Source organism: Lissotriton helveticus, chromosome 1_1, assembly GCF_964261635.1.
Source record: "Lissotriton helveticus chromosome 1_1, aLisHel1.1, whole genome shotgun sequence".
NCBI classification, from domain to species: domain Eukaryota; kingdom Metazoa; phylum Chordata; class Amphibia; order Caudata; family Salamandridae; genus Lissotriton; species Lissotriton helveticus.
This window is the reverse complement of record NC_136057.1, coordinates 1,654,709,262-1,654,736,950: the sequence shown is the minus strand read 5'-3', so window position 1 is coordinate 1,654,736,950 and position 27,689 is coordinate 1,654,709,262. Positions and strand designations below refer to the sequence as shown.

The following is a 27,689-nucleotide window of genomic DNA, read 5'->3' as shown; positions in this document are numbered from 1 at the left end:
TTTTCTTATCTTCTATAACAATTTTATTGGTATGTAACAACAAAACACTTACAGATGGACCAATATTGCAGAGGATCTGTGATACAAACAGAAGCTGAACACCCTAAAAACAGAAAAAAGAACCCATAGAAAATGGCAATGAAGCAATACCTACATGAGTACATTTGGAAAATAACAACCATTCCAATTAAGATACAGAAATGAAGATTATGGTAAATGATGTGAATGTAATCACTGAAAAGATAGTAGGATATGACTCAATGAGCTTGGAAGAGGTAGGATATTATGAAAGCTGTGTCCTATAATAAAAATGCGTGCAGAGAGCTTCATAATTAGATCTATTCCCTGTGGAAGGTCGTTTTAGATTTACTGCAATGTGTGTCGGGAAATATAACACACTGTGTTGCATGCTGACGAGTTGCAATGTTCCCTTTGGTGTGTGCTGCTATTACACGTTTAGAAAGATAAAGCATGTCTCTTATGTTTTGCTTGAAGGCCCTCCTCAGCTGAAGTCCCATTTCTTAATTCAATTCCTCTTTCGAAAAGTTGCAGAGCCCTGATCCTGCACCGGTGGAATATGTTTCTGCCCCGTCAGGTGTCATTGAGTTTATCATTGAATGTAAATTTAGCCCTCCTCAAAAAAGAAAAAAATGCACTTATCTGTCACTGCACATACAAGCTGCGCATCACCTGGACCTGTTCCCAGAGAGGCAGGTGGTGGGGGTCCCACGCACGTGGACGGGCGGGATTAAGTACATGGCCATTTGGGCTATAAAAAGGGAGGCAGAGGTTGGAGTTTTCAGAGCAGGACTTCCACGAGGCTTATTCACAATGCTCAGACTCCTGGCCCTCGCTGCCCTCGTCCTGTCAGGTGAGTGCGTCCCTTGAAACCTGTTTCTGGGCTTTATCTTCCCTGATCCTGACCTTTTCCCAGGGCATGCTCATTTCTGGCTTAAAAACAAGGAGGGCACTTTTTACTAAGGGCACACCAGTATTTCAAACGGATGTATGACGTTACAACGATTACTTTTACAACGCATACCTTTACAACGCATTTTTTACAACGCAACATTCATTACAACGCATTCCATTACAACGCAAGCCATTACAACGAATTTTAAAAAACTACCTTTACAACGCATTCCATTAACACGCATACTACCTTTACAACGCATACCATTACAACGCATACCATTACATTGCATGTATGGTAAGTATTGGATAGTGTAGGGGTAAAAATTACTATTCTAACTCCAGGGGGTGCAACAGTAGGGTAAGTGTTGGATAGTGTAGGGGTAAAAATTACTATTCTAACTCCAGAGGGTGCAACAGTAGGGTAAGTGTTGGATAGTGTAAGGGTACTATGCGTTGTGATGGTATGCGTTGTAATGGTATGCGTTGTAATGACTGCGTTGTAATGACATGCGTTGTAGTGGTATGCATTGTAGTGTCATGCGTTGTAATGGTTGCGTTGTAATGGCATGCGATGTAATGGATGTTGCGTTGTTAAAGTTTTGTTGTAATGGTAGTGCGTTGTAAAAGTTGTGTTGTAAAGGTTGTTTCCCATTTGAAACCTACCGGCCCAGTGAATTTATGTTCATGAGGCTTGTTCCTAGAAGAGTTTTCCACGGGTGGCCTTCAGCTCCATTTGAAACTATTGGTCCTGATGCAGGTGTGACTGGCCCTGCTGAAGGCGGTGTAGATCAGAACTTGTTGAGGCTTACTCCATTGGGAGAAGATAACACGTGTTCACAGAACAACTGAGGACAAGATGGTAAAATATATTCCATTATGTGGCAGAGTGGCCGCAAAATGTACCTTCTCAGCTGGCCGGCTCATGTTGTCACAGAATATCTGAAAGTGTGTGGTTGTGATTGGGAGTTTGAGTGTGGTTAGCCTTTTGCGTGGAAACATCTGTGAGGTGACTTTGTTGGCTTGGTAGGAGCCCCCACTTTAGAGAACGTTTGAATGCCCACTCATCCTGTTTCTCTTCTCTTTTCACAGGACAGTGTTTTGTAGCTGACTTTGAGGACAATGTCACTGTACGTGTCGTGGGAGGCACCGAGGCCAAGAAGAACTCCTGGCCGACCCAGGTAAGTGCTAGACCACCCGAGACATGCCTAGTGCAACTCTCAAGTCTTACGATACATTTCCTTCTTGGATGTGCTTTTAGTATGTTTGCGAGACCGCCATTTTTATCAAGCATATAGGTGGTAATTACCTAACAAACCAACCTAACAAAAAGAGAAAAAATAATATTAACAATAGATGCAGAATAAAGAACCAGAGCACACAGCCTAGGTTTTAGGGAGGTGCATTGTGCCAGGCATGGGTTCAGCCTACTAATGCTTTGAGAACAATCACCTCAAGTTTACCCATGTCCGCTCACTCAGTTCTGTAATTTATTTGCCTTCCTGGATTTGAAAATGGAGAAGGCAAAACCACAAACAATGAGAATGCAAAGAAAAAACCAGGGCAGGAGAGCCTATCACAGACCACGTAGGAAAAACATGATACTCTGTAAGCAGAAGCAAACACTTCAACTCTGAAGTCTCCACTGAGGCCTTGGTCAGCATCTAGGTACTGCATCATCTGATGGTTTTGTTTAGATCATGGCAGAATCTGAAATATTGTTATCAGTAACTTCATCCTGGACCCCTATGGACAGGTATTTCAACAGTGAGCCTGGTATATCCCTGGGGCAGCAAAGGGGCAGCTTGAACCACTGTGCATTTGGTAGTTTTTTCGAGTAAAACAAGACTTGTCTACAGGGTACGAGTCGGGGGTACACGCGGGTGGACGGCGTCCACTACTTTTTTCACAGGGTGAACGCCGTCCACCCTGCTAAGGATTTGAGCCCCACTGAATACTGTGCTGAACTGGTCCTGGTGTAATTTCCAAACACCAAGGCACTTTCAGCAGCGCCTGCACGTTGTCTGCTTTCCATCTGCAACAAGCAACAACAATGTGAAGGCAAGGACGGGCATTTCTTATTTAAGACTCCTGCTCGGACCATAACAAAGGCCGAATTTGAGGGGTCATCCGGCCTCCTTTTGTTGGAGTCTCTTGGCTGGGAGCCGTCAAGAGCCTCACACCTGATGCAAATGAAGCGGGGTGGGGAACAAAGGCTCACAGCTTGTTAGCGCTTTACGCATACAAAAGAAGCAGCCTTTCACTTTGTTCAGTCCCTGTTTAGGAGGTATGCATGCACTGTAAGAATATCAGATGTGTTGGTCTTTCCCATTATTTACACGAAGCAGATTGCATTTATACATAGCTTACTTCCCATGAGTACGCGTTGAAACAATTTAAGTACCACTATTTTTTATTGGATAGCCCTACTCATTCCAATGGAAGGTGTCAAGGCGCTTTACATCAACACGTGCATATTACATGTACAATGAATGATATACGTTTGTAAATGAATGTACAGGATGTGTTACATAAAACTGGGGGATTGCAAGTTGTAGAAGTCGCATATCATATTCCATATCTCACTGTGCTATTATCCTCCCAATGTGCTCAAACGTACACATGATAGACCTGCTAAACATATATGTGAGGGCTTAAGATCTGATGTCACTTCTTGTCAAGTCGTGGCTTGTGATGCCACTTTCTATGATGTCAATTCCTGTGATGCCATGTGTGATGTTGTGCGCCGTGATGTCATGTCGTGCCATTATGTTGTGCGCCGTGATGTCACTTGCATAGTGCCTAACTAGGTTAGCGCCCCCACTTCTTTTTTTAGGACTGATGCCCTGCTGGTCTATTATTAAACTGAATCTTGCTTGTCAAATGGTGTAAATATAACATATTATACACTTGGTCCACAACTCGAGGGCACAGTTCTTTCATCCGAGGGGTCGGGGGTGGAATACTAGCACAAAGTAAAAGTGATTTGCGTTGCCATTATGGCTCAAGAATGGGTTATTAAGTTTAATTGAGTGTTGCTGAAGTCTTTTGCTGAGGGTGTTAACGCGTTAATTGCCCACCCCATCCTTATAGGTCTAAGTGGAAGCGAGGCTGCATAAATGTGACAAGGGCAATTAACATCTGTTAAAGCCTGACGTGGGTGGTAAGGCTGTTAGCAGTCATCCCCCTAATTTCACTCAACAAAGGCAAAAAAGTAAGCACACTGTACCGGTCTTGCTCTGTGTTCCTGCTTTACACTCCCACTGAGGGAGGACACAGTAGTTAGTGCCAGATTTCAAAGCACTCTGATTCGCTGAGCTAATCTCAGGGTTCCATACACGACGTTGTTAGCAAGTGTGACTTCACTTTCAACAGTAAAAAAAACATAACATATATTTATATGTCGGGCAGTTATTAACGTGGCTGTTATTGTGGAATGTGTGGGTAAAGGGATGTATTTCGATCTTGCTGACACTTTGCTACCGTTGCTCCTGTACTACTGCGTTTCTGTGATTATGATGGGTGACTTTGCCATTAGAAAGATTTGCCAAGTCCCACCACCCACTTTCTGGAACTTGAGGAGAGGTATTTAGGTTCAACAAAAGAGTATTTGAGCTGATTATACTGGTTCGTAAAATGTATACAAACAGGCTGGGTAACTTTATTTACTGCATGTCACGTATCTGCTTGGGTCTTTTCTCCTAGATTTCCCTCCAGTACAGCTCTGGTAGCGGCTGGTATCACACCTGCGGCGGGACCCTGATCAGGAACAACTGGGTGATGACGGCTGCTCACTGCGTGGACAGGTAACCAATGGAGACAAGGCAGAAATGAAACTGATCTGTTCCCACAGCCACATGAGCTGTGGTTGGCTCCTCGGACCACGGTGGGTCAGAATAAACTTTCACAGTCACAGCTCTGGTGTCTGGTGGACAGTTTGGTCATTCAGACAAGAAATCAATCTGTTTCTTTTCTACAGGAGACCACTCCCTGGTGAAGTAATTCTGCCAAGGGTTTGAAACGGGAAACATCCTTTACGACGCAACTTTTACCACGCAGTGCCTTTACAACGCAGGTTTTTCAACGCAAGTCATTACAACGAATTGCGCTGGGGGGCGTTCTAGGATAGGTAATAGTTTAATTTACTATCCAACACCTTCCCTACTATCCACGGGGACTGGAGTTGGAATAGTAAATTAAACTATTCACTATCCAGCACCCCCCAACGCAAGTCGTTGCAACGACTTGCGTTGAAAAACCTGCATTGGAAAGGCATGCGTAGTAAAAGCATGCGTTGTAACAACGTACATCCGTTTGAAACATCACTGTGGTGTTTTATACTGAATCACATTCGCCCTTCTCCAACCAATTCACATGCTCAGACCTCTTACTGAGTAGCCGTCTCACTGATCCATTTGTGGATTGGATGAGATAAGGACAGCTAACTTGCTTGGTAAATAAAGAGGAAATCCGTGAATACAGAATTTCTATATTATTGCCATAATAATGGTAATGTTATTCAAACATTTTATCAGGAAAGGGTTGTGTTCATTTTCTAGTCTCCGACTTTCATGTTATTTACTGTTACATTTATTAAATATGTAGGGCCTCATTTATGAAAAGTGACGCATCGCTGCGTGAAAACAGCGATGTGTCACTTTTCATTGTGTCCTCCTTGCGACATGCTGGATGCGTCATATTTACAGTATGATGCATCATGTCGCAAGGAGTTACAGATGCGTCAGTATTTCTGACGTATCTGTAAGCGCAAAAATGACGCATTGCTGGAGTGTGTCACGAAAGTGGCGTAACTCCATCAATGGGGCATTTCAAATGGACAAGTCCCATTTCATATGTGCCTGCATCTGCTCTACGCCTGCTGTGAGGCAGACGTAAGATATTGACGCATTTGTGTCCTAGAAGTGACGCAGTGCAATCTCATAGATTTCACTGCGTCACTTCTACGAGGCTTACTTGCGTCAGAACGCCCACCCTGCATACATTATACCTGGCGCAGGTATAATGTGGCGCAGGGGTTTACAAAGTGACGCATCTACCTAGATGTGTCACTTTGTAAATATGACGCAACATTTTTTACCCTGCTGGTGGGTCACAAAAAGTGATGCACCGGCTCATAAATAAGCCCCGTAATCTTCTGTGGTACTGCTCAGAAATTACGGCACATTAAAAGCTTATTCGATTTTTTTCAACTAATGCGAATAGAAAACATAACACTCGAGGTGTCCCTGTGCCAAATACATTCACAAATGAATAATAAATATAATTTGCGTGAGCAGCTCAGAGTTAGCACTCCGCCACTCCCTCCAAGTGTAATCTATATCAATATGAACCTTTTGCATCTCTCTATCAATACAGATTATCGGTGATAGATACTTTTTGGGCCAAGTATAAAATGCAATATGTACTAAAAGTTATAACAACAGCAGTGCTTTGTTATTATAACCTTTGTTTGGTATGTGGGACACAGTAGCAAAGAACAAATGCTACAAAAAGAGGCCTCTTTAAATTACTCAGTCCCATTACCAAGACTACATGGGAATACTGGCAGTAGTGATACATTTTCGCAACACCCCCACTAGCAGACGAAGGCAAATATTCCAACGATTCCACCCTCACAAAGGGGGTAATTAGGACGGCGGGCGGACAAATCCTGTTGGGGATTGGGACCGCCCGCCATAAGGGCGGGGGTCCCGTGAGGGGTATAAGGATGTGCCTGCCACAGTGGCGGGCACATCCTGTATTTTTAGCATTGTGGCGGGCGGTGCTCTCTGCACCGCCCGCCACAATGCTAAAAATGCATTTCAGCATTTGCATTTACAAAGCGGCAGGCACCGCACAGTGCCTGCCGCTTTGTAAATGCAAATGTAGGGGGGCACAGGTACCCCCCTGTGTTCACCCCCACCTCTCCTTCACTCTGGGGGCCCGCAGGGGGCCCCCAGAGTGAAGACCACATGCCTGTCCGTGGCAGTAAGGCATTGTTAAATGCCCATTGTAATATGGCTGGCGGTGTCTGATAGACACCGCCACCATATTATTCCTTTTCCGCCCCGGCCGCAAGTCGACCAGGGCGGAAAAGCGGCAGACGATCTTTCCGTCCGCCGAGGTCCCCCCCGCCATACTCATATGGCAGGGGGGAAAACGAGTGAGGATGTCGGGCGGATTGCCCCCGCAAGGCTGGCGGTAGCTACCGCCAGCCTTGCGGGGGCAATCCGCCCGACATCATAATTGACCCCAAATTGTTTGCTCTTCACCAAGGGGATTTCAGCTTTCTATGGACGCTCTTAGCATGGGATGTGGTGTGGTTCAGTGGTACACAAACGCTGATTGGACAATTTGTACCCCGAGGTATATTCCTTGCCCCAGTGTAACTATTTTGCCAGACCGTGGGCGAAATTACTTTTTTTTAAATTCTTTTATCTCTTTTACTTTAAAGATAAAAGTAACCACAGTACAAACGAGGTTAGCTAACAAAGATCAAAGAAAAATAATGAAGAACTTGGCATTCATATTCTTAACAAAAGATCAATACTGTGAAGAAAATATATCTGTGTAAGAATGACGTCAGTAGGTCTCAGTTGTGCTTGTAGTTACACTAAGTTATACCTGTGGTAGGCAGTGGAGGACTGTGGTTGTACGACTGGTAAGATGCAGGTTAACTGCCGGCCTCAGCAGCAGGGTGTCAGTATGGCATTTCTTAAGCTGCAGGAATTCCATCCTGTACACTTCACGCAGAACAGAAAATTCGGCAGATAAATGAAGCATTATTAGTAGATTTTGGTGAAAATCAAAGATTTAAATCCTACTTTCGAAGGAACATTTTCCAATATTAAGGCTTTTTATGCTAATAACTGTAAAAGGCCAAATTTTAGTAACTTCATTAAGTGCAAAATAATGAACATCGCCTAGCTCTGCAGACAATGCAAAACTTTACCCATCACCAGGCCCAGCCCATTGGGGTATGCACCGGTTCGTGTGAGCGAGGGGTCCAGACCTGCACACAGAGGAGGAACAGGATCTAAGGGGGAGATGTACGACTGTTTTTTTGCGGTTGCAAACGGGAATTCAGCCTGTTTGTGACCGCAAAAAAGGTCAGCCCCATGTACAAACCATATTTTGCGAGTCGCTAACCTATTAGTGACTCGCAAAATATGATTTGCGACTCGCTATTAGGAAAGGGCATGCCAAGGGCGTCCCTTCCTAATAGCGAGTGCAAATGGCATGTACCATTCTTTTGCGACCGCATTTGCGGTCGCAAAATACTCGCAGTTTACTACACTTTTCAAAAGGGTGGTAAACCATTCGCAAACAGGAAGGGGTCCCCAGGGGACCCCTTCCTCTTTGTGAATGGGTACGAAAATATTTTTTAAGAGCAGGCAGTGCTGAAATGTTTCATTTTCTTTTTTAAATGCATCCCGTTTTCCTGTAAGGAAAACGGGATGCATTTTTAAAAAAAAAACACTTTCTTGAAAAAGCAGCCACAGACATGGTGGTCTGCTGAACCCAGCAGGCCACCATCCCTGTGAGTGTGAGCCATTCCCAATGGGGTCGCAAATTCCGACAGCCTCATGAATATTAATGGATCATGCAGTTTGCGATCCCATTGGGAATCGCAAACAGTGTCTGAGACATTGTTTTACATCCATTTTTGCGAGTTGCACATTGTGGGTCGCAATATGGCGCAATTTGTGACTCGCAAAAATGAATGGTCGTACATCTGGCCCTAAATCCACACACTTGAAGTGAATCTTGACTTGGGGATTCCATTAATTTGGGTTACAATGAGTGGGGAATTACCGGCAAACCTCAACGTCCTTCTTTCGACAGCTACCCCACAACTAGCACCAAAAAAAAGACAGGCAGCTCCATATTGAAAAATGCTACTACATGCAGAAAAACCATAAGTCCCCACAGCAGAGTCCCAACTTTTAGCCATTCTCTACCAATGAGCAGGAATGATTCTTGTTGCCTTCTTTTGCCTCTACAGAAATATGAACTTCCGCGTGGTTCTGGGTGACCATAACATTCAGGTGCACGAAGGTACGGAGCAGTACATCTCAGTCTCCAGGGTGATTAGGCACCCCAACTGGAACAGCAATAACATTGCAGCTGGGTAAGACATGCGTGTATCTACTAGTGTATGTAACACTATACTAGCATCCTTTTTACACAGTATGGCACCAGTAGTGGCCGGTGTTTGGGACAAGTGGCCAGGTGGGTGGGAAGCTGGGGGGTTTAGGGGTCGCAAAGGGAGGGCAGAAAATAAAAAATAATAATAAATAAAAAAACTTACCTTCAGCCGGTTTCGTCCCATGTCGTGCTCCTCTTTTCAGGCACAGGCTCACAGCCTGCCCTGCGGCCAATCCTGAAGCTTCTCTCGCATGAGAGCAGCGTCAGGATTGACCTGAGCGCTCTCGCTTAGCATCCCAGATCAGGCGGGTAGTCTGTGCCTGCTCTCTCCAGCCCCAGCAAAGCAGCTGGGGGTGGAGAGAGCTCCACTGTGCATGAAAGGTTTGGCTGGCCTCAAACGGCCGGCCAAACCTACATGCGCACCGAAGGGAGTGCACTACCACTTCCCTCAGTGCTGTCACCGCCCCAGGCCCCGCCCCCAAGACTCGTCAGGAAAGGAGAAATAACACAAGTGTTGTTTTATTTTTATTTTCCTGACAATTGGGGAGGGGGGGACGGACGCTCCTCTAGCATAATGGAGGAGCGCGTCTCTTTCCATTCCTTGACCATTAGAGCGTCACTGAACTGCTGACCTAAATTGCAATTCAACGACTGAACCTACTCGTATGAGGTATCTTTAATGACTCCAAATCCAGCCATTCCGGTGCCATCACTCAGCACTACATGCTGCACACATCACTATACGTCATCAATAGGCTAGCATCATAGATAGATTAAGAGCTTGAAGAAAATGTACCTCCTTTTCTTCAGCAAAGTCGAAGAGGTGCAGGATTTAGTCGTAGTCACCCTCTTACAGTGACCCCTTACCAACTTAGCATTAGTGAGAAACACTTGTGTTAAGTTTCCCCTGAAGAAGGTGAGGCTGCTCTGCTGAGCAATGATCAAAACATGTTGATTCGCTGTGATAATCAAGCTTCTTGTCCTTCAATGACTACATGGTTTGTATCTAATGAGCTACACAGAGGGCAGGGGGTGTCAAGGACGGACATTACTTGCAACTAGCAGGGGTAGCTTTTCCCACCCTACATTTTCCTCTGCTATCCCGGGCACTGCCCTTCCTGCTACTGGAACAAGGGGCCATCAAAGCAGCAGTAGAAAGAGAAAGTAAACTTTCTGAAGTTTTCTCTCCAGGTCCTTCCTATAACCCCTTGAGCAGCACACAGCACACTGCTCAGGTCTAATGGTTGGGCAAAGGTTCAACATTGGATTGTAAATGAGGTCAAGGGTTTTTTATTTGTTTTTACTCTACCACCGACGTTTCCACAAATTAATGTCTATAGCTGCATGCCCAAAACCATAGCTTATCCTTGGATACTTTTTATTCGATGCCCATTTAAGGAGAATTTGACTGGAATAGTATGTATCTCCTGCTTAATAATGACTTTTTGTGGCCTTTATCGGCCGGGCATTCTCTGTCAAATAGTACATTTCCTGTCAATGAACAGCCTCCTTTAATTTCCTTCTGTTTCTAACTCTCGTGATCTTTTCCAGGTATGACATTGCGCTTCTGAAACTGTCTAGCAACGCTGCTCTGAACAGCTACGTGCAGCTTGGGCGCCTGCCTCCCGATGGACAGGTCCTATCAAACAACCACCCCTGCACCATCACCGGCTGGGGCATGACAAGAAGTGAGTATTTCTTGCTTCAGGTGCATCCAGCAGTATCTCAGGCTCATGAAGCCTCTAGGGGAGCACACTCTGGCCGATTTACTAAGTTTGGGCGCAAAACAGCGCAGCAACCACAGTTGCTGTGCTGGGTTGCATCAAAGGTTGTGAAAAAACACAGCACCATATCTAATAAGATATGGTGCTGTTTTTTCTCTCCCCTAGCACTAACTTACTTTAGGCGGCCATGCACCAATACACCAACGTTGCCCCATTGTGCAAAGGAGTGTGAATTCTGTCAAGCACAAGTTTTGTACTGGAAGATGAATCTTCCAGCGAAAAATCTATGCTATAATATCGCCCTCACTTATGCTGTACTTGTACAGTGCAGCACACATTCAGACTTGGAACAAATCTAGAGACTATTCAAAGTTGATCAACTGGTAAGCATTTTTGGTGCAAATCCCTGCATACAAATGTTTATAGATACAGTTGTGTGTCAAAACCCATGGTAGTTGCATGGGAACACCCAAGCACTCCCCCCTGACCCAAAGTTGCACAAATTAGCACATAGAGCTTTACTTTAGCCAACCTTCCAATGCAACTCATAATTCGCGTTTGAAAGTAAATCCCACCAAAACACTTTGTACCAGGTTTGTGTCGTTTTTATAATGCAAAGCGAGCACAAAATGTTAGCAAATCTGGGCCTTAGTAACTTAATTCTGGGTACCTAAGCTGGGCAAGTATTTCCAGCAAAAATCTGAATTAGTTAGAAAGGTTCACTGATAGAATATTGATGAAAAAAATATAGACTACAAAAATATTGACTTCCATACCTAAACAGGTAAGTAAAAAAATATTGAATCAAAAATATCGATGTAAAAATATTGATGTAAATATATATATATATATATATACATGAGGTGTATAGTTTGGCTCATCTGCAGCGGCTGTGTTCAAAGCCAGTGAGCAAGGGCATGTTGGCCCGAAACGTTTGGCGCAATGTGGAGGAGTAAATGCGCTTTGTCTCGACCTGCAATGAAGTAAGGAACTCACCTTCAACTGTGTTGGCTTTCCTAATTAAGGGCAACCTTTGTGTGGATATATATATATATATATATATATATATATATATATATAATATTAATATTAATTTTAACAGCAATCAAAAGTAATATATATTTTTACAAAATATTACAAATAAACATAATTAAAAAGATAAGCACACAAATATAATTTACACATATATATATTTACTTTAAAATAATTAAAGAACTATTATCTTCAATTTACACTACAAGGACCAGCATGCTCTTTATGTTAGCCCGCACTGGGCACCCACCTGAGGGTAATTATCAAAGTGAGCACTAGCGGAGCCCTCGTGCGCTCGGAAGGCCATCAGATGTCAGAAGCCCGCCCTCCCTCCTCCCTCAGAAGAAGGCCGATGCGGTCGAAATGCATCAGGACTAGAACTTTGGAGCGGTTGAAATTGGTGAAATAAAAGGATGTTTCCTGACCTGTTGTGTGTGCGCCTCAATTTCTTTCCGTGAGGAAGGACTCCGAATGATACAAACACGGCCTGGGTCCTGGCCGAGAGGAGCGCACCCCCAGCAAAGCGCGCCGGATTCTGCTCCAAACGGGACCAAGTTGTTGACGGTGAAAGCCAAAGTGAGCAGCGGCAGCCACCAGGGACCGGACCTTGGATTGGGCCCCAGAAGACTCGAAAACAGAATTCCAGGGGACACAGGCAACACCGCAATTCAATAAGCATAAATACGACATCACTCATTGAAGAAGAAAAATTAAAAGGCCAAAGATCGCACTACAAGGACCAGCATGCTCTTTATGTTAGCCCGCACTGGGCACCCACCTGAGGGTAATTATCAAAGTGAGCACTAGCGGAGCCCTCGTGCGCTCGGAAGGCCATCAGATGTCAGAAGCCCGCCCTCCCTCCTCCCTCAGAAGAAGGCCGATGCGGCCAAAATGCATCAGGACTAGAACTTTGGAGCGGTTGAAATTGGTGAAATAAAAGGATGTTTCCTGACCTGTTGTGTGTGCGCCTCAATTTCTTTCCGTGAGGAAGGACTCCGAATGATACAAACACGGCCTGGGTCCTGGCCGAGAGGAGCGCACCCCCAGCAAAGCGCGCCGGATTCTGCTCCAAACGGGACCAAGTTGTTGACGGTGAAAGCCAAAGTGAGCAGCGGCAGCCACCAGGGACCGGACCTTGGATTGGGCCCCAGAAGACTCGAAAACAGAATTCCAGGGGACACAGGCAACACCGCAATTCAATAAGCATAAATACGACATCACTCATTGAAGAAGAAAAATTAAAAGGCCAAAGATCGCACTACAAGGACCAGCATGCTCTTTATGTTAGCCCGCACTGGGCACCCACCTGAGGGTAATTATCAAAGTGAGCACTAGCGGAGCCCTCGTGCGCTCGGAAGGCCATCAGATGTCAGAAGCCCGCCCTCCCTCCTCCCTCAGAAGAAGGCCGATGCGGCCGAAATGCATCAGGACTAGAACTTTGGAGCGGTTGAAATTGGTGAAATAAAAGGATGTTTCCTGACCTGTTGTGTGTGCGCCTCAATTTCTTTCCGTGAGGAAGGACTCCGAATGATACAAACACGGCCTGGGTCCTGGCCGAGAGAAGCGCACCCCCAGCAAAGCGCGCCGGATTCTGCTCCAAACGGGACCAAGTTGTTGACGGTGAAAGCCAAAGTGAGCAGCGGCAGCCACCAGGGACCGGACCTTGGGTTGGGCCCCAGAAGACTTGAAAACAGAATTCCAGGGGACACAGGCAACACCGCAATTTAATAAGCATAAATACGACATCACTCATTGAAGAAGAAAAATTAAAAGGCCAAAGATCGCACTACAAGGACCAGCATGCTCTTTATGTTAGCCCGCACTGGGCACCCACCTGAGGGTAATTATCAAAGTGAGCACTAGCGGAGCCCTCGTGCGCTCGGAAGGCCATCAGATGTCAGAAGCCCGCCCTCCCTCCTCCCTCAGAAGAAGGCCGATGCGGCCGAAATGCATCAGGACTAGAACTTTGGAGCGGTTGAAATTGGTGAAATAAAAGGATGTTTCCTGACCTGTTGTGTGTGCGCCTCAATTTCTTTCCGTGAGGAAGGACTCCAAATGATATATATATATATATATATAATATTAATATTAATTTTAACAGCAATCAAAAGTAATATATATTTTTACAAAATATTACAAATAAACATAATTAAAAAGATAAGCACACAAATATAATTTACACATATATATATTTACTTTAAAATAATTAAAGAACTATTATCTTCAATTTATTTTAAAACTTTGAAATTATATAAAAATAAATTATATATATATATAAATAATTTAAAATATCTAAAAACAAAATTCTAGAATAAAATAAAACATTAAACTATAAGAAAATATTTGAACTTAAATTGCCCAATACTATCAGTCCAAAAGTAGGAAAAGTCTTGGATAGCAAAATAATAAAATTTACTATTCCATCTCCAGTGAGTGTAACAGTAGGGAAAGTGTAGGATAGCAGAGGGGTAACAATTACTATTCCCACTCCAAACAGTACCACAGTAGGGAAAGTGTTGGATAGTTGAGGAGTAAAAATTACTATTCCCACTCCAGTGAGAGCAACAATGGGGAGAGTGTTGGATAGCGAAGGGGCAAACATTTCTATTCCCACTCCAGTAAGAGCAACAGTAAGGAAAGTGTTGGGTAGTGGAGGGGTAAAAATTACTATTCCCTCTCCACTGAGTGCAACAGTAGGATAAGTGTTGGATAGCAGAGAGGTAAACATTACTTTTCCCTCTCCAGTGGGTGCAACAGTAGGGAAAGTGTTGGATAGCGGAGGGGTACATTTGACTAGTCCCACTCCAAAGAGTACAACATTATGGAAAATGTTGGATAGCGGAGGGTAAAAAAATCACTGTTTCCACTCCAGTGAGTGCAACAGTAGGGGAAGTGTTGGTTAGCGGAGGGGTACAAATTACTATACCCACTCTACTGAGTGCAACAGCAGGATAAGTGTTGGATAGCGGAGAGGTAAAAATTACTAGTCTCTCTCCAGTAAGTGCAACAGTAGGGAAAGTGCTTGTTAGCGGAGGGGTAGAAATTACTATTCCAACTCCAGTGAGTGCAACAGTAGGGAAAGTGTTGGAGAGCAGAGGGGTAATATTTACTATTCCCACTCCAGTGAGAGCAACAGTAGGGAAAGTGTTGAATAGCGGAGGGGCAAAAATTACAATTCCCACTCCAAGAGTGTAACACTAGGGAAATTGTTGGATAGCGGAGGGGTAAAAATTTGAATTGCCACTCCACTGAACGCAATAGTAGGATAAGTGTTGGATAACGGAGGGATAAAAAAATGTATTCCCACTCCAGTGAGGGCAATAGTAGGGAAAGTGTCGGATAGCAGAGGGGTAAAAATTACTATTCCCACTCCAGTGAGTGCAACAGTAGGGAAAGTGCTGAATAGCGGAGGGGTAAAAATTACTATTCCAACTCCAGTGAGTGCAACAGTAGGGAAAGTGTTGGATAGCGGAGGGGTACATTTGACTATTCCCACTCCAAAGTGTACAACAGTATGGAAAATGTTGGATAGCGGAGGGTTAAAACATTGTATTCCCACTCCACTGAATACAACAGTAGGATAAGTGTTGGATAGCAGAGGGGTAAAAAATGTATTCCCACTCCAGTGAGTGCAACAGTAGGGAAAGTGTTGGATAGTGGAAGAGTACAAATTACAATTCCAACTATATTGTTCCAGCACATGTTTTCGCTTCAACCCAAGCCTCATGCGACGGCGGGCTGTGGCGGGTTAGCGAAACCCAATAAATCCACCATCTGTCATCACCTTCCCAAAGACGACAATCCACGGCACCCAATTGCTTAGAACTGATTTTTTTTGGCAAATACTCACTCAACGCGTTTCGAGAACACAAGTTCTCTTGTTCACGAGTGGTGAGAGTGTTTTGTTTTGCATCAAATAAACAAACATGTGACATTTAATAAACAGTGTAAACAGACTCCGAGTTTCTTTTGCAGCGCAATGCACGTTTCGTGTTTAAACACAATATTTCCTCATACTGGTTTACAGATTCACTGCGTGCATATAAACTTTGTCTCTGCCATAGTGGTAAATAAATTGTGTAACAGAGAAAAAGCACGTATAAATTCAACTAAAAACTCTTAATTCAACTTCATTTTTTTATAACTACTAAAAATGTAACACATTAAAAGTACAAATAATTCTTATGCAAAAAAATATACATCACATACATTTAAAATATATACTAGTATACATAATAATAAAAAACGATATTTTTAACAACTATATTTTTTCAAACGATATTAAACACTTCGATATTTAAAAAAATCTATATTACTTACCTTAAGACGATCTTCTTGAGCACGATATTCTTGCTGTCAATATTTTTGACCCACAATATTAATGACGCGATATTTGTGCAACTCGATATTTTGTACTCAATATTCTGTTTCTGCACCAGTTAGAAATCGTGAGTTCCAACATTCTGTTGTAGGATGGAAATCCAATTACTTTTGTACTTGATTTCTTCCTTATTGAAAATTGGTGTCTCCACTGCATGTATCACGGCATTCCTAGACTGCAAAGCTGGTCCATAAATGTCTGATTGGTCAAAAGTCAGTCAGTCTTATCAGCTAAAATTTGTGTTTCAGCCAGTTGTATTAGCTGCCCTTGTATTCAGGCCATTCGATTAAAATCAGAATGGTGCAACCCTACTCAGAATGACTAAACAGTTGCTGTGATTTAAGAAGCCAGCAAAAGGTCTAGCATTGGGCTTCTCGACATGTGATACAGTGCATCAGTACATGCCCCATATCAAGGATCCAACCCTTGTTCTATCTTTCCATGGATGTGGAAGCAGATTCCCTAAACACCAATCCCTCACAGAAATGCACTTCTTTGGTCCACAAGCAGTAAATATCCTCTTCCAATCGCCCCTACTGTGGTTTTTGCATAAAAGCATTTTACCAAATATGGGATGCATGCTCAGATCCAATCAGGCCAGACAGACCCGGAACCACAGACAACATCCATTTGGTCGAAAAAAGGCCCGGGACCTCATTTAAATTTTTGATTTTCATTATTAAGGGAAAATGGCCCATTCCCCCACTTCCCAAGTTAACAAGCCTTAATCTGGCAAGACATGAGGAGTAGTTAAACTGTTCCATTTGCCCACTAATGCCATGTCTAAAGCATGGAAAACCCCAGTTTGCTCGTGAAATAGAGCCCACTGTCTAAATTCCTCACTAATGTTAAAATTTATCACATTGAAGACACAATATAAACATTTGACTTTTTTCCGGAAATTCTAAAAAAAATAACATATTCTCTCTTTCTATTCATGTAAAGAACAGGAAGAAAACGTAGATTGACTTAGTAGAAAAATTTGTAACCAGCATGTAAACAAGGAAGAAGGAAGTAAGGGCAATAAGCAACCATATTTCTTTGCCTTTGATTAAGTAATTGGACACTAGATCCCATGGTATCACTCTGACAACAGTAGCAGGAGTGTCGCCCCACTCAAAACTCCCCCCAAAGATGAAAAATAAAATGGTAATTAATTACCATTTTATTTTTCATCCTCCGTCCCGAGACAAGCCGAGAGTCAGGATGGGGTCGGGGACGCTGCTAAGAGACAGAGGCATGTCACTCAGCAGGAGGGTGGACTGGTATGGCACTGTTTAACACCATCGCTGCTGATGCTATTCTTCTCCTGTGCTGGACAGCAATAAAAACGGGTGTGGTCATGACAAGCTCAGCTCGTCATAAGCACACGAGCACTGCGCTGCATGACGAGCTGAGCTCGTCATGAGCATGGAAAGGGGTTAAAGTGCGCATGTCTTTTTGGCCGACCGTCTTGAGACGGGCAGCCACACATGCACACTTTAAACATCTCTAACCCAACTGTCTTAGCTAGGTTAGAGAAAGACAAAGCCTCCAGAGCGCTGTGGAGTGCCGAGTGAGGCCTCTCTCACCAATCTTAGAGCTGCTCTCATTCTGGTCTGAGCAGCCCTGGGATTGGCCGAGGAAGTTGCTGTTTCCGGTTCCTGTATTGAAAGAAGAGATTCGGAGCGAGGACGTCTCCGAGTTCAGGTAAGTTTGAATATATATTATTTAAAGCTTGCGCACGCCCGGCCTCCCTCCCCCAGTAGATGCCAGGTGTCGCTGACAATAATGATCAAATACAACTGTTATCAGATCTGAACCTGAAATGCACTGCTTAATTCAGCTTTCCATTAGTTTCTCCTGTGCTTCTGTACATATGATGAATGTTTTTGTCATATTTTATGATTAGTAAATATAAAAAATCAAAACCCTCGCAATGCACTGCCATGTCATTGAGGTTATGCCACATGTAATATCTTAGCATTCTCTTACATTTGTATTAGTACAGCCGAGGGATTATCACTGACAAACAGGCAATAGCCTTTATGGGGCCATATGTATCTGCCTCCTCTGTTATTGTGGCAGGGGAAAGGAGATATAGAAATGCCCTGAAATATATTCAAATCACACTTGCCTGTCTCAAAGGGAGAGTACTGAGAGCTCTGCAGTCAACTTCTAAAATGCTACAAATCCTGAGTAATGAAAGTCTTGCTCTGAATAAATAAAGAGACACAGGCAAAGTATTTGTTGCTTCTCTTGCAGGCAATGGCCAGGTGTCTTCCACCCTTCAGCAGGCGCCCCTTCCAGTCGTGGATCACAGGACCTGTACCTCTTCTTCCTACTGGGGCTCCTCAGTCAAGAGCACCATGGTGTGTGCTGGAGGAGATGGTGTGCGCTCTGGATGTCAAGTAAGTACTGAATATATCAACATACCATGGGTTGTGTGTGCTAAAAGTCTTCTGAAAAAAGGCATCTGGCAAGCAGACACCACACCTCATCCAAGATATCACGTGTTCCATTGTTATAGTCTTCCTAAATACTATTGACATGTTTCGATCAGCTAACAGCAAGGTGTTGATCTTACTTAGGCTTTGATCTTCTAGAGTTCTACATATCCAATACCACATAGAATTTGTAGGATTTTTTCTTTCAATTATTTAATGGCATTCCCTTTCTCGACCAGAACTCCAGTTATGACATTTACAAAGCTATAAATATAAATTAGATATTGCTGTGTTGAAATATTTATTACACTAGCAATCGTCTTCTGTCTATGACCAACTGCAGTCTATGGACTTATTTATTTTAGTCCCCGTCCTGGAAACCTAAGTGCGTGTAATCTAAAAATCACAGGGTTGAATCATGCAGTGCTATCTGAGCCTGTTATTTTTCGAAGACTGACAAAATGAGCACCACCAAGTTGGGTCACAACAATACCTGCTAGTTACAGTCTGACAAATATCAACATTTATACTAAGTAATTTTGGGCATGTGAATCTTTATTCACATGCCCAAATTGCAATCAAACTCTCCCTCAAATCCTCTACCACACAACCTTGCCCTTTAAGTCTAAAGAAGGGGCAATCTCTAAACAGCCTGAAATTAACCCACTGCGATGTATATTATTAAATGCCAGATCTTTGGTCAAACATAGCTCAGAGTGTGCATTACTCTTAGATAATCACAATATAAAACTGGCGTTTATCACCGAGTCCTGGACAGATAAGGCCTCGGGCCTGATCTTCTTAAAGCCACTCCACCTGGGTTTTTCTCTCACACACAAGACAGACCTCTTAGGAGAGGGGAGAACTGACAGTTATATATCAGCAATCTTTACACACAGCATTCCTGACAGCATCTAATGTGGTTTGTGAAGCCCTTTCTTTTATCTTTTACACCCTTCATCACAACTCTTTTAAAGGTATCCTTCTGTACAGACCACCAGGTCCAACAAATTTGTTCCTAACATCGGTTGAAACCTTGTTAGAGAATGGGCTCTGCTCCGATTCACTCGCAATTCTAGGTAATTTTAACTTCCTCTTGGAAGCATTCACTGACCCAGATACAACTACTCTTATCGAGGGGATGAATAGTGGAGAATTAAGGCAACATGTAGAAGGTCTCACTCATGTCGCAGGGCACACCTTGGATGGAATTTTCTCCAACCATCCTCAATTAACATGTACAGGGTTGCTGCCACTCGCCTGGACAAATCATGTTGCTATTCCATTTGAGCTGCCCCCCCCCAATCCGTATTACAGCGAAGGAGCACCCAAGAAGCAGATTGATACAAGAGCCTGGAACAAAATTAAGAGCACAGAGCTAGAAGATTTTCTTATGGCAACGGCATGTTCCCTTCCCATTAGAGTGGAAGAATCCACAACCTGCTATGTAGAATGGATAGAGACAGCCAGTGATAAATTAGCCCCGCTGAACACATGGATTTTCAAACGTTCACAACCTTCAGCTCCCTGGTATTCCGAAGAACTCAGGAAACACTAGGTTGCCTGTAAGCATTTAGAATGCAATTTGAAAAGAGCTTACAATGAGGCAGAAAAAGAAATTTACAGAGTCTCACTCATTATAAAAGGCTATTATTCAACACAAAAGGGCCTTCTTCACAGATCAAATCACAGTGGCTAAATCCTCAACTAAAGAACTTTTTAGGACGGTAACCAAACTGGCCGCCCGGGCCCTCCTAAATTCAGAGTAGACCGGAACTATGTGAGGAAATAGCCGCCTTCTTCCTACAGAATGTCGAAGCTATTTTCTTGTCCTTTATACTCTCCCCAACAGACGGAAGGAATGAGTCATTCAAGATGGGCAAAACTATAACTGACCCACAGCCTACTATGGACAATTTCTCCACACTGGAGAAGCGAGATACTATAAATCTTGTGGCTCCCATCAGGTCTGTATCCCCCTATGATCCATGCTCAGTCTCCGTAATTAAACAAGTTCCAGAACCCATCAGCATTGCACTCACCCCTTTATTTAATGCCATGTTTGAGTCTGGGCACTTTCCCAAAATAAGGAAGACAGCATCTATTCTTCCTTTGTTTAAAAAACAAAACCTTAATCCCAAGGACCCTAACTATTACCGACCAATTTCACGCCTCCCCCTGCCGGAAAAACGGGTTGAAAAAACTATGAACACCCAACTCAGTGCGTTCCTCCAAGCAAACAATATTTTAGATCCCACTCAATATGGATTCAGGGAAGGACACAGTACAGAGTCCGCCCTCATAAAATCCACAGAAGAATTAAGATAAGCCCTGGACCAGGGAGGAAATTCAGCATTAATCATGTTGGACTTCTCTGCGGCTTTCGATACAGTTCACCACGAAGATCTGATGGACCGTTTGTCGGCCTGCGGGATCCAAGGCAATGCTTGGAAGCTTTTCAAATTTTTCCCGATGGAACGAATTCAACTGGTGGATTTAGACAAAGCCCGCTCCAAACCTTTTCCCTACCTTGTGGGTAACCACAGGGCTCCTCCCTTTGACCCACACTCTTTAATGTTTACGTGTCACCCATGGCGGTTCTGATTAGATCCTTCGTATTCCAGTTAACATCCTATGCGGATGACACGCAAATCGTGGTGTCTGTGCAACCTGGCCAGGAGTCAGAGAAAGGGAAAAGGTTCCATGACCGCATGAAAGTGATCAAGTTGTGGATGACCAGGAACTGCCTGAAGTTAAATTCAGGCAAAACGTAAGCCCTTATTTTGTGAAATAATGCCAATTTCTGGACCCATGACTAGGTACTCTCCCTAGACCAACTAGGAAAGCTAAAAATCTGGGGGTTATAGTTGACAATAAATTCACCTTTGGAGACCAGATAAATGTGGTTGCCTCCGCTAGCTTCTACCTCCTTAGAATGATCAAGAAATTAACGCTATTTCTACCGGAAGACAGCCAACGTGTAGTAATAACATCTCTCATCCTCTCACGTGTGGATTATTGCAACAGCCTTTACCTTAATATTCAAAAGCAACATTTAAACAAACTCAAAATCCTGTAAAATGCAGCTGCCAGACTGCTCAATGGTACACCAAAATTTGCATCTATTGCGAAGAAAATAAAAAGCTGCACTGGCTTCCAGTCAAACAACGGATGCAATTTAAATCCCTGTGTACTGTTTTCAAAGCCCTTCAGGGATTTGGATCCTGATTACCTGAAAAAGCGTTTCAAACGCTATTTTCCCAGAAGAGTTCTTCGATTGTCAGGAGCCAAAGGTGTATTAATACCCTCCTTTAAAAAATTCAACTGGGGTGGAAGAAGTTTTGTCACCCATGCTGCAAGGGCTTGGAACAAGCTTTCTTTCCATATTAGGAATGCCAATGAGCTAATGACATTTAGGAGAGGATTAAAACCCTGTCCTTTTCAGTGCATAGGTCATTATGTGCGGAAGCCAGTACCTAGCGCCAGGACACCTTCGGGTAACTGCTGTGCTTAAGAAATATAATTAACATAACAAGTAGTGACATATTTATAGGAAAAAAGATACAAATATGTGCTTCTTATCTCATTTATTTTGTTGTCCTTAGTTCTAATACATAAATGACCAAAATCTAGGATGCATGCCCATTCTGAGGTTGTTTCCAATAATTGAACTGTTTGTTCTTGAGCATACCAGTACAACTTTTATTGGTGAGCATTGTTTCCGGCAATACCCAGACAATGTGGCAAATGAAAAGTATTACTTATTCTACACAGCATGGTTCTCATAGGGTTGCTGTGGAACATGGGGTATAATCCAAGAATGCCTAACTCACCTGTGTGTAGTCTAACGGCTACAGGATCGCGATGGCCTGCGCAAGTCTATTATCTGAATGTCAGTAGGAAAATGAGAAAAAACAATATGTGGTATTTTATGGCCAAATTAAATTAAAGATCTATTTGAAGACTTGTCATGTTAAAAAAAACATACACAGATATGTACTTCTGTTGATGCACAAATTTGCTTATTGAAAAATACACAGATAAAAATGTATGCCATGATGCCCATTATGAGTTTGCTCCAAGTAATCAAACTCTGTTTTTCCTTGTTTGGTTTCAAAAAAGAATTCCAGTACACATTCATTGATGGTATGGTTTCGTTTGATCATTGCTGGGGTAATATGTGCAAATTACAAATAGTAATTTAATTAATTAAATTAATTAAACTTTATTTCGGCCTTTTAGGTCATAAAAGCACATTAAAAAAAGGAAGAAACACATTCCCATTGTACACTTAATCAGCAGTTGATTTTAACACATGGATTGGGTATTGAGAGCATAATTCATGATCCGTCCTAAATATACAATTAAAATAATTTTCTGAATAAATATAATAAATATATATAAAATATTTTACAACATTAAAAATAGACAGAATAAAACCTAAGAAAAAACCTACAATCGCCCACATCCTATTTACAGACTATCAACAATTTAATATCTATTAGCTCCACCAAATTTCCGTTTTTCATGAATGGAGAGAATTCATCACTGGGTTCAATATTTTTAAAATACAACGATAGAACATGTCCACGATTTTAAAAACTACAAGAAGCACTATTATTGCTGCGAACCATTATGGCTCACATGACATCAGAAGTTACTGGAGCTACGTTCTTGCACTGCTACAACTTCAGGCCAATTTTGGCTCTGATGATCATCACATTGAACAAGAATCTACTTACACAAAAAACCACCATTTGAGTGGTATTCGTCTGCATTATATGCTCCGCCTCTCTATAATGCCTAATATTTAAATTGTTACAAAGAGGTTTAATCCATTTTCTCCTTGGAGTATCGTATAAAAGTCAGAAAAAAAGTATGTGTACATCATCTTCCTTGGCCTTGGTCACCTTTGTGCAAAACGTGCAATTATCATAATCCTTATCCTCACGATTACTGGCCCACTTGGATTTATTGTGGTTTGTTTGTAAGACCCCGTATCTAAATTTCAGGTACAAGGATTTGGTGATTTGGGGACTCACTTCATCTAAGAGTGGTTCAAACTGGGCTATGTCTTTGAACATGAGAAATTATGTTGTTAAAGAACCCAGACTAGAACCATGGAGCAATTTACTATCAACACAGGCCCAAAAAGATGTTTTTACCACCTTTCTACATGCCGTGGTCAAATCTGAGGGCTTCTCCCAATAATGTGATAGCCCTATTTTCCCTAGCCAGGTTCACACATGTTGGAACCACGGTATAGCCTTAACCGGTCCATTGTTCATTATCTCCTGTAAACCCTTTTTGTAATGTAAAAGTTCCACTGTCGACCAAATTCTTACCCAGAATAAGAGGGGGCGTGATATAGCATAATTATCCGTTCGTTTTAAATCCAAATCCATTAACACTGGGATCAATGAGGTCCTAATAGGAAGAGACAATAGTTTTCTGAAAAAAATATTTTCACAGATTTCGAAATTTCGTTTACAATGGGGGCCCCATATTTCTGCTCCATTTAAGGTGGCTGACTGAGCCTTGAACTTAAAAACCTCAATGGCGGGGGATACAGCCTTAGAAAAACTCCCCCCATGTTTTTTTATAATAGGAGTACAATTTCGGAGCAAGATTATTCTATTTTTTTTCCAGTTGCGGCTTCCAGGTCAGCTTCGTGTCAAGTGTGATGCCTAAATAGTTAAAACTGTTTACATATTCTAGTCTTTGGCAATTTAGTACTAATGTCTTTTTGAAAGATCTGTGAGGGTTAATAGACATATATTTAGTCTTGCTGGAATTTATTTCAAGGCCCCTGTTGATACAATATAACTGGAAGGAGTTCATCAGATTTTGGAGGCCACTAGGGGATTGTGAGATTAAGATGGTATCATCTGCAAAAAGTAAAGCAGGAATTATTTCGCCTCCCAGCCTCGGCGAATCTGATTTGCAACCTCCCAGATAACGAGGGATATTGTTTACATAAAGGCTAAACAGGGTGGGCGCTAAAACGCAACCTTAATTATTTGACAGTGCACTGTGCTCATAGAGCAAACGTGACACATGGGGGCATTTTTCAAGAAGGCCTAGGGAGCCAAAGTTAGCCCCATTCTCAAAGGGAATCCATGGCATGACTGTACGAGCATCTGTAATTTGCCAAAAATGCTGACATCTTTCAACCCATGAACCCAATATGCCTCAACCATTTTGTACCACTTGAAGTTCATAACAATCTGTGTATTTGATTCTTAGGGAGATTCTGGTGGACCTCTTCACTGTGTTGTCAATGGGGCTAGTTACGTCCATGGAGTGACCAGCTTTGTGTCCACCAGTGGATGCAACACAAGGAACAAGCCAACTGTGTTCACCAGGGTGTCAGCCTACATATCTTGGATGGACAACGTAAGTTTGATGCAGAAGACTCATGTTGATATCTCACTGTGGCATCAAAGAATTAGTCCTCATCATAAATGAAGGGAGATGAGGGCTAGTGGCTAGGTTGGGGACTGTGGAACAAGGAAACCAAAAATCTTGATTCTAATCCTGGCGGCAGCATTTGACCAAGTTGTGTAATCCTGGGCAAACCAATGCATTTACTGGCACATCTTTCTATTACCTTTATTCCCCTTTATACAGCTAACCATTAGGTTGGATGGTATGACTTCAAGGGAAAAAAATAGGTTAGAAAGAAACAAACTGCGTCATATAAAAGGGTTCTTAATTTCAACAAAAAAGAAATTACATAGAGAAAAAAATTAGCTGGCAAATATTGTTTTACTCAAAGTATATGACAATAATAATACGACCCACAGCTTCTGCTAGAATAATTTTTGTTTCACGAGTCACACAATCATACATTAGAATTAATTTTGTAATAAGTTCTTACCTGAATTACCTTAATTTTGTTGTTATACTTGATAGACATTAGATCCTGATTCTTGGAGATTTTTTGAATCCTAACATCTGAGCTGTTCTTTTGGCAAATGCCATTTAATATGGTTGTACTTATACTAATAGCTTTTCAGGTAGCATGTACAGAGTGTTGCACAGAGCCAGGCTGTGTAACAGTGTAAGGAGGGAAGTGAGGCTAGATTAGTTCAGCTAAAAACACAATAGCTCTTAATGGCATGTACGTAGGCAGTTAGATTGCAAGCACGCTGCCATCTTGTCACTAAACATTGGAGCAGTCGTGCTTCTCTGGGGCAGTTACTGAGTGCTTCGGCACAAAGTGTATGATTGCCCTTGCATCCAGGGCTGGCTATAGCGCTAGTGGCTCCCGGTGCGACAATCATTCTTGGCACCCTACACCCGATGACCGCCTCCTCGAATTCTCTAACTGCAGCCGGTCAAAAGTGCCCCTCATCTCTCCAATCATAAATTATTGCTAAACAAAGTGCCAGAAACCGGTCCTTGGAAGCTTGTTTCCGGTCCAGGGAAGGCATGGCTTGGCAGTTCGGGCTGGACTGTTCCCATGAGGCACGGGGTCAGACTGATTTGCATATGGCCATGTCTGAACTGGGGTGGCAGAGTGGGCTAAAGAACGGTGATGGATTAAACCCAGATCTATTGACTGGATGTGAGTGTTTGATTGGTTCAGATGCTCCGACCATCACCACCCCCTTTTGTCCCACCCTGAGGTCAGCGCTCTTCCACAGGTCAGCGCCCAGTGCGGCCGAACCTGACGCACTGCCCTAAAGCCGGCCCTGCTTGCATCTATGTATGACACAAGTATAATTTGCTGATAAATGCCTTTCTTTTCTTTTAGGTCATGAGAACGAACTAAAGGCAATCAAAGTCTGAGACTTTTGGGTGACTCTTCTGGATACTTGAGTCTGGCTGATCAGATGTTCCAACATGTTTGTATCTCTGTGTACTAGGGAGCGATATATATATGTAGCACTCAGTAATAATTATAATAAAGTGACAAACTCAGATGAATGTCTTCTCTCATTCCTTGTCCAGCTGCTCTTGGTGCTATTAATGAGTCACTATGCAGTAAGCCAACAAAACAACTAAGAAGATTAGATACCTTTTAAGTATAGTCAAACTCAAAAGGTATCTAATTTTCTTCCAATACCGACATACATTGGCTTACCGGATCGATACGGAAACTAAAATTGGGATACTTACAAAACGGTATGACCATAAAACTTCTGGTAGAATACCAAATAAGAATAATGTAGTCTGTTTATATTGTGTCTCATTTCTCTTCCACTCCAGAAATACACTTCATCAGTCTGCTGATAGTCCACTAGGTAGATTTGTAAAAAAAACATAAGTGCCGAGGATCTCCACAGGAGGCAGCTTGTACTAGCCCACTTTTCCTATTAGCGCCACCTAAAACAGAACCAACTACTAACCATGAAAATGGGGAGATGATGTAGCGTAATGGCCAGAACTGCTGACTTCAGAGCTGGGGAACCAAGGTCGAGTCTCGGTGCTCAGCATCTTGTGATTCTGGGCAAATCGCTTAATCTCCCCGTACCTACCATAACCTTAACTGGTTCTCATGAAAAGCGGCGGTGTTGATGATCAAGCGTCGGTGCTGAGTACCAGAAACCACCAGCTCAAATTAAGCACTGTCCATGGGGCTGAATTATGGATAGAGTGCACTCTCTGACTCTACGATGGGGTGCATGTCTCGGCTGCAGAGCACGACAGTGCGTCGTATCACATTAAATGCGCTGTTCCCATTTCAGGTGCAAACCCATCATTGCACTGGGGCCAGCACGTTAGTCTAAGATGAAGCAGCTGATCAAAGCTGCTGGTCAGCATTTCACAGATCAGGAGGCTGCAAACGTTCTGCCTTTCAGAGGGGGGCAGAAATCTCTTAAAAGATTTACTTGCTCCATTGAACTGCAGTAAAGGTTGGTACAGCACTCTGAAGCATAAAACATGATTCATGTTTTAAGCGCCAGGGTGGAATCTATGTTACTTTAGCACTCAGCATTGTATGTTTCAATTAAATTAACTGTTAATTTCTGATTTCATATTAGTTATACAGTGTACACATACATTCAGAAATGTGGGTTTTCCCGATTAACTAATTCATAAAAAACGAATTGGTTCCTT

At 42.8% G+C, this 27,689-nt stretch overlaps 1 protein-coding gene across 1 annotated transcript; it reads left to right on the top strand.

Moving 5' to 3' along the window:
- Positions 1-816: 816 nt before the first annotated feature.
- LOC144829833 (chymotrypsin-like elastase family member 1) lies at positions 817-26,551 on the top strand. The gene is made up of 8 exons (XM_078688861.1): positions 817-871; positions 2,005-2,093; positions 4,618-4,718; positions 8,918-9,043; positions 10,612-10,748; positions 18,442-18,587; positions 24,870-25,019; positions 26,383-26,551. Exons 1-8 carry the CDS (start codon positions 832-834, stop codon positions 26,398-26,400), a joined length of 807 nt encoding a protein of 268 aa, XP_078544987.1. The 5' UTR covers positions 817-831; the 3' UTR covers positions 26,401-26,551.
- The last annotated feature ends 1,138 nt before the right edge of the window (positions 26,552-27,689 follow it).

Bases quoted from the DNA above. Each gene is read 5' to 3' on its own strand.
- LOC144829833 (XM_078688861.1), top strand. From the start codon at position 832: ATGCTCAGACTCCTGGCCCTCGCTGCCCTCGTCCTGTCAG. The intron at 2,094-4,617 runs GTAAGTGCTAGA...CTTTTCTCCTAG, and splicing joins AGAACTCCTGGCCGACCCAG to ATTTCCCTCCAGTACAGCTC. The intron at 18,588-24,869 runs GTAAGTACTGAA...TTTGATTCTTAG, and splicing joins GTGTGCGCTCTGGATGTCAA to GGAGATTCTGGTGGACCTCT.